This window comes from Galdieria sulphuraria (assembly GCF_000341285.1).
Source record: "Galdieria sulphuraria unplaced genomic scaffold scaf_158, whole genome shotgun sequence".
Lineage (NCBI taxonomy): Eukaryota > Rhodophyta > Bangiophyceae > Galdieriales > Galdieriaceae > Galdieria > Galdieria sulphuraria.
Window position 1 is genome coordinate 1 of NW_005178317.1, and position 6,838 is coordinate 6,838.

Consider the following 6,838-nt stretch of genomic DNA (forward strand, 5'->3'; position numbering starts at 1 on the left):
TCAATTATTATTTTAAATTCAAATACTGCTAATCAAGTTTCTCATTCCAACCATAAATCGAAAAGATTACAGTTTGTAAATTTACAAAAAAAAAAAGTTTGGTCATCATTAAAAAAAAAATGGATTAAACTAAGAATATCTACAAAAATGATTAAAATTCTTAATAAAAAAAATATTGATTATTTTTTATAATATATTTAGGTTGTATATTTTATTATGAATACTTATATTATAAACATTACAGAATCAGCTTTAGAGCAATTAAACTCTATTAGTAAACTAAATAAGAAAGATAAATTATATATTCGTATTGGAATTAAACAAGGTGGATGTTCTGGCTTATCTTATTTTATGAATTATGAAAAACAATCTAATATAAGCGATAAAGATCTGGTTTATAATTATGATAATTTTACTTTAGTATGTGATAATAAAAGTATTTTATATTTATATGGAATCTCTTTAGATTATAGTTCGTCATTGATAGATGGTGGGTTTAAGTTCTTAAATCCGAATGCAAAGCAAACTTGTGGATGTGGTAAATCTTTTTCGTAAATAACATTAAATTATACCACATTTAATATGTGGTATAATTTGACGATGAAAATTATTATATTATAATTAATAGTGTTAATTTATAATTTTACAACAAATATATTAATGGTTAATTATCATGAAAAACAAAGGTTCAATTTCTAAATTGAAAAATTTTAAATTATTCTGTAAATATTTGCTAATAATGATTAATTTTTCTTTGGGTTCAAAGCTAGTTCCTATACAAAATATTTCTTATAAGAATATTGCTAGGGCTGATTTGTTAGATTATTTAGTTGATAAAAAATATAGCGTTGATTATTCTCTTCTAAAATTAGAAGATTTGATTAATAAAGTTTTAAATAGAAATGAGAATTTAGCGGAGAAGTATAGATATGCGATTGATTTAGAAAGTTATGACAGGATTATAACAGCAAGAGAAAAGAGAGAAGCTTATGAAAATTGGTTTCGCTATCGTAAATATTATCTTTTCTTAGATCGTCTTAGAAAAGGACATATTACTAAATTTGGTGGTTTTGATTTGGAAAAAATGCCTTCTAGTTATTTTAAATTCAATCCTGAAGCTTTAACTCGTTCTAGATCTGAATCTAAAAAATTAATGAAAAAACAATTTGATTATCTTATAAAAAATTATAACTTTCAATTCCCTGATCCATCGTGGTGGCGCTTATTACGCAAGCCAAGGCATTTTCCGTCATTATTCAAAAATTTACGTTCACCTAACTTTCCAACAAAAGCGCAAAAAAATTTAATGAAAGCACTTAATAGTACTTCAGTTTTTGTTGTTACAGATAAAGTTTTAAAAGACATGGTCATAGCTTCTCCTAGTTGGTATAAAGATAGAGATTTTTGTGATAAGTTTCTTGAATGCTATTATAATAATTTTGTTTGGACAAGAGATATTAATTATATACATATGGGATTAATATTTTTTAATCCTAAAGATGCAACTCTATACAAAAATAGTATTATACAAAGAGATAGAATTGGATATAAAATATATGGTGCTCGTCTTTTTAGACTAGCATTAAGTAAAGCATATAAAATGCGAAGTTTAGCACGTCCTAGATTACAAATGATTTTTATACCTGATTATCAAGAACTAACTAAAGTTATAACTAAATATTTAAATGATCCTTATATCGTTACACATCCTAAACAGGAATGTTCTTACAAAAAAAGATATTTCAGAGGTGTGCCTGTATATATGATACACCCATACAATGCAATTATTAAAGGGAAAGTTTTTAAAAACTTAGAATTTACCGCATACACAGATGAAAATTCCATTAAATATCCCGTTGTTTTCTTTTCAAGAAGAGAAGCAGATAAAATGTGGAGAGAATTTATACATTTCTACAGAAAAAATGGGGCTAAAATAGAAGGATCATATCCTAAACTAATTCTATATAATTTAGAAGACTTATTAGTAGATTGTGAAGAAAATGATCTTAATCCATTGTTTATTCCTAATAATAAAATAACTAAAGACTTTTTAATTAATTATTATAATGAATATCCAGAAGAGAATACTTTAGATAAAGTTGAAGAAGAGAACTGGTTAACAGACTTCATGGATGGATTATCTTCTTCTACTAGAAGACTATTTTTTTCTATTAAACAAAGTATAAAAGTAATGATTAATGGTGGTTCACCTTTATCTAAAGAAGAACTAGAAGATGCAATGACTTATGAATTCCCATCAAAAATTAGAGATACAAGATTTAAGAAACAAGTCCTAAAACCACTAGAGCGTGAAGGAAGAAATTTGATGTTTCATTCTTTTATTAGGCGAAAAATGATACGTGATAGATACATAAAAAATTATCCGTATCCTGAATTAATAAGAGAATACATTGATTATATTGTAAATAATAAATATAAGTTTTAACTTTAAATTTTTGAATAGTATTCTACTACTAAGAGTTCATTAATTTCTAAGGCAACCCAAGTACGATCAATTATCGAATTAATTTTGATAATTAGATTATCTTTATTAACTGATAAATGAGGTGGTATATTTAATAAGCCTGGTGATAATAAATTATTTTTTATTAAATTTTTTGATTTTTCATTATTTTTAATAGAAATTATATCACCAGGTTTACATTGATAACTAGGAATATTAACAATGTGATTATTAACTAATATATGTCGATGATTTACAATTTGTCTCGTTGATACTATAGTTGGTCCCATACCCGCTCTAAACAGAATGTTATCTAGTCGCATTTCTAATAGTTGGAGTAAAGATATTCCTGTTGATCCTCTTATTTTTTTAGATTCTTTTATATAATTTAATAATTTATTTTCGCTTAAACCGTAATTATAACGTAATTTTTGTTTTTCTTGTAATCTAATAGCAAATTCAGAGAATTTTTTGATTTTTTTTCCTTGTTCTCCTGGCAAGTTTTTTTTATTTATTTTTTTTCTGCTTAAGCCTGGTAAATTCCCTAGTTTTCTAACAATTTTTAATTTTGGTCCAGTATATTTTGACATTTTATATTCCTATTTAATTGTGATATAAACTTCTATTTTTACTTTTTTATTTTTAATTTAATAACAAATAATTAAGAAATGACTAATAATATATAATTATATATCTTAATATCTTATCTTATAAGATAAGCTGATGTAGCTCAACTGGTAGAGCAACTGATTTGTAATTAGTAGGTTATGGGTTCAAGTCCCTTCATCAGCTTTGTTTATTATTTATTTTTAAGTCAAACCAAAATGTTGTGCCAATCATATATTCACTATGTAAAAAAATTTCACTATCGTGGTTTTTTATAATGTTTTTTACTAGAGACAATCCTAGTCCTGTACCTTTTATCGTATGTATTTTATTTTCTATTTTTATAAATTTTTCGAATATATAATTGTAATTATTTTTTGCTATTCCTATACCTGAATCTGATATTTCAATTCTTATTTGTTTATTATAAATATTTTTTTCTTTCCAAATCTCGCCTGTTATACTTGTATCTATCTCAATAAGGTAAATTCGTATTCCAACATTTCCCTTGTTAAAAGTAAATTTTAGACTATTACTAACTAAATTAATTAATATTTGGAAAAATAAATCATAATTTGTATATACTAAAGGCAAATTAGTGAATTTCTCAAGGAAAAATGTAATTTTTTTTTTTCTTATAATTATGTAATTAAGATTAACAATTTCATATAATATTTCATTAATGTTAATAAATGAAAATATATATATTTTTTTTGTTTCTAATGAAGATAAGTCCAATAAATCATTAATTAATCTATTTAGACGATTAGTTTCCTTTATAATAATTTTTAGAAACTCTAAATGTTCATGATAATCCAATGTATCATAAAATTCATATAAAGTTTCGATAAATGATTTAATATTAAATAATGGTGTTTTTAATTCATGTGAAATATTACTTATAAAAGTATCTTTTACTTCATTTATATTTTTATGTTGTTTTTTTAGACTATTTAAATTCATATTAACATATATATTCATTATAATTTATAATGGTAAAAACATAATATTTTACCTTTAAAGGGTGGTTAGCTCAGAGGTAGAGCTTCTGCCTTACAAGCAGAAAGTCACTGGTTCAAATCCAGTACCACCTAATTTCAAATTTGGGCTTATCGTCTAATGGATTAGGACAGAGACCTTCTAAGTCTCTAATGTAGGTTCGAATCCTACTAAGCCTGTTTAGTTAAAAATTACTTAAATACTTTTTCAAATGTTTCTTCTATTCTTTTACCTGAGTCTATAGAATCTAATGGATCTTTTTTTAATCTATGTCTTAAAGCTAAAGTAGATACTTTTTGTATATCTTTTATTAGAACTTGATCTCTTTCTTCGTAAGCAGCTAGTGCTTTAGCTGAACGATTTATAACTATATCCCCTCTTAGGCCATCAATATCCAACAAACTACATAATTCAGAAATTTTTAATTGTAGATTTTTATCTATTGTTATGTTAAATAAGTTATTTTGTGCTTTTATAATTTTTTGTCTTATCTTTTCTTGTGCTTCTTCATAAGATTGAATATATTTTTTGTAATCTTTTTCAAATAGAGATCTTTCTTCAACAATTTTTACTCTTAAAACTGGATCTTTTACTGTTCTTATTTCTGCATGTAATCCAAATCTATCTAGTAATTGAGGTCTTAATTCACCTTCTTCTGGATTACCAGAACCTACTAATACAAAATTAGATGGATGTTTAATTGAAATTCCTTCTCTCTCAACTATGTTCCAACCTGAAGCTGCAGCATCTAGAAGTATATCTACTAAATGATCATCTAATAAATTTACTTCATCAACATATAAAATGCCTCTATTTGCTTTAGCTAATAAACCAGGCTCGAAAGATTTAATGCCTTCAAATAAGGCTTTTTCTATGTCTAAAGTTCCACATACTCTATCTTCAGTGGCACCTAATGGTAATTCAATCATAGGAACCTTAATATAACTTATACTTATGTTGTTTTGTATAACATTTTCTTCCGTATATAATTCTTCTGGTGACCTGTTATAAATATCACCATTTATAATAGCTATTTTGGGCAATAAATCAGCTAAGGCTCTAATTGTTGTTGATTTACCAGTGCCTCTATCTCCCATAATCATAACACCTCCAATTTTGGGGTCTATTACATTTAATATTAGTGCAAGTTTCATCTCTTCTTGGCCAATAATAGCTGAAAAAGGAAAGATTTTTTTTTCTATTGTCTCGATAACTTTATTAATGTTTGTTGTCATAGTCTTATGATTTATTTAAAAAATATATTAAATTTAAATTTAAAATTATATTTCTTAAAGTTAATTACAAAAAGAAAATTAATATTTGTATATTATTCTAGTTTTAATTAAAACTAGAATAATATACAAATATTAATTTTCTTTTTGTAATTAACTTAACTCCCTAGCTAATTTTAAAGCTAAAACAGCTGGTACAAGTGATAGAATAAGAGCTATAAAAATTTGGCTGTCGTTGATCATTTTATTAAATCCTCATCAATTTATTAAATTTAATGTTAATTATTATAATTATATATGTTAAAATTTATTTTTTATATGAAAAGGTGTTAAACCTCTTATCTTATTGGATTCATTTTCAATAGAATTTAATAAAAAACTATAAAATATATTTGCATATTCATTCTCATTTGCAAATTGTTTTATTTTTTCTAGTGCATCATTAAAATATAATCCTGATTTATATAATGTGTTATATACATTTTGAATATATGTATACTCTTTATTCGCATAAATATTTGCACGTTTTAATCCAACAATATTGAGAGATCTAACTAGTGCCGGATTTCCTTCTGCTACTACAAATGGAGGAACATTTTTTATAATCCTACTCATTCCTCCAATCATTGCGAAACTACCTATTTCTACAAATTGATGTACGCCAGATAAACCACCAATAACTACTTTATAATTGATTTTTACATGTCCAGCTAATGAGACAGCATTTGCAATTATAACATTATTATCTATTTGACAATTATGAGCAACATGAACATAGGCCATTAATAGATTGTTATTTTTTATTTCGGTTATCTCATTTTCATTGGTAGGTCTATGTATAGTTGCATATTCTCTAATTGTATTATTATCACCAATTTTTGTTAATCCCATTGATTTACCATCATATTTTAAATCTTGAGGTTCTAAACCAATTGATGATCCAAAATATATTTTATTATTATGACCAATATATGTATTACCATCAATTATAACATGTGCGCCAATTGTTGTATTAGAGCGAATTGTGACATTTTCTCCTACAATTGAATAAGGACCAATTATAACATTATTATCTATATTGGCTTTAAAATGAACTATAGCCGTAGGATGAATAAAACACATTTTATATTCCTTTACAAGAATTTAATTCTAAAAAAAAAAAAAAAAATAGAATGAAAAATTAAGATTATATAATAGTATTTTATAGTAAAATTTATTAACTTAGCACTTGACAAATAATAAAAGATCTATAATATGAATCAAGATAGAAAATAAGAACAAACAAAAAGATCTTATCTGAATCAAGAGGAAAAAAGAACAAATTATTAACTAGTATTGAAAAATAATGGAGAGTTTGATCCTGGCTCAGGATTAACGCTGGCGGTATGCCTAACACATGCTAGTCGTACGAGAATTTTATTCTATTGGCGGACGGGCGAGTAACACGTGAGAATCTACCCCTAGGAGGGGGATAACAGTTGGAAACGATTGCTCAAACCCCATATGCCATTATTGGTGAAAAAAATTTATCTGCCTG

The 6,838-nt window shown here is 25.3% G+C and overlaps 4 protein-coding genes and 3 non-coding genes across 7 annotated transcripts; 5 read left to right on the forward strand and 2 right to left on the reverse strand.

Moving 5' to 3' along the window:
* Nucleotides 1-210: 210 nt before the first annotated feature.
* Gasu_63130 ([pt] iron-sulfur cluster assembly protein IscA (plastid)) lies at nucleotides 211-672 on the forward strand. Its single transcript, XM_005702494.1, has one exon. The coding sequence runs from the start codon at nucleotides 217-219 to the stop codon at nucleotides 553-555; it is 339 nt and encodes a 112-aa protein (XP_005702551.1). The 5' UTR covers nucleotides 211-216; the 3' UTR covers nucleotides 556-672.
* Nucleotides 673-700: 28 nt separating this feature from the next.
* Nucleotides 701-3,098, forward strand: Gasu_63140 ([pt] maturase). Its single transcript, XM_005702495.1, has one exon. The coding sequence runs from the start codon at nucleotides 740-742 to the stop codon at nucleotides 2,444-2,446; it is 1,707 nt and encodes a 568-aa protein (XP_005702552.1). The 5' UTR covers nucleotides 701-739; the 3' UTR covers nucleotides 2,447-3,098.
* Nucleotides 3,099-3,183: 85 nt separating this feature from the next.
* Nucleotides 3,184-3,256, forward strand: Gasu_nc0097. Its single transcript has one exon. It is a non-coding gene; the product is annotated as a tRNA-Thr (tRNA).
* Nucleotides 3,257-3,475: 219 nt separating this feature from the next.
* Nucleotides 3,476-5,320, reverse strand: Gasu_63150 ([pt] magnesium chelatase subunit I). The gene is made up of 2 exons (XM_005702496.1): nucleotides 4,265-5,320; nucleotides 3,476-4,218 (listed from the first exon to the last, which is right to left on the reverse strand). Exons 1-2 carry the CDS (start codon nucleotides 5,302-5,304, stop codon nucleotides 4,146-4,148), a joined length of 1,113 nt encoding a protein of 370 aa, XP_005702553.1. The 5' UTR covers nucleotides 5,305-5,320; the 3' UTR covers nucleotides 3,476-4,145.
* Gasu_nc0098 lies at nucleotides 4,093-4,164 on the forward strand. Its single transcript has one exon. It is a non-coding gene; the product is annotated as a tRNA-Val (tRNA).
* Gasu_nc0099 lies at nucleotides 4,176-4,248 on the forward strand. Its single transcript has one exon. It is a non-coding gene; the product is annotated as a tRNA-Arg (tRNA).
* Nucleotides 5,321-5,548: 228 nt separating the features above from the next.
* On the reverse strand, nucleotides 5,549-6,480 carry Gasu_63160 ([pt] acyl-[ACP]-UDP-N-acetylglucosamine O-acyltransferase). Its single transcript, XM_005702497.1, has one exon. It carries the CDS (start codon nucleotides 6,421-6,423, stop codon nucleotides 5,602-5,604), a length of 822 nt encoding a protein of 273 aa, XP_005702554.1. The 5' UTR covers nucleotides 6,424-6,480; the 3' UTR covers nucleotides 5,549-5,601.
* Between the last annotated feature and the right edge of the window lie 358 nt (nucleotides 6,481-6,838).

Excerpts from the sequence above, each read along its gene's own strand:
- Gasu_63150 (XM_005702496.1), bottom strand. The coding sequence starts at position 5,304 with ATGACAACAAACATTAATAAAGTTATCGAGACAATAGAAAAAAAAATC. Across the intron at positions 4,219-4,264 it reads ACATTTGAAAAAGTATTTAA|AGACTTAGAAGGTCTCTGTC; the intron begins GTAATTTTTAAC and ends AACCTACATTAG.
- Gasu_63140 (XM_005702495.1), top strand. The coding sequence starts at position 740 with ATGATTAATTTTTCTTTGGGTTCAAAGCTAGTTCCTATACAAAATATT.
- Gasu_63160 (XM_005702497.1), bottom strand. The coding sequence starts at position 6,423 with ATGTGTTTTATTCATCCTACGGCTATAGTTCATTTTAAAGCCAATATA.
- Gasu_63130 (XM_005702494.1), top strand. The coding sequence starts at position 217 with ATGAATACTTATATTATAAACATTACAGAATCAGCTTTAGAGCAATTA.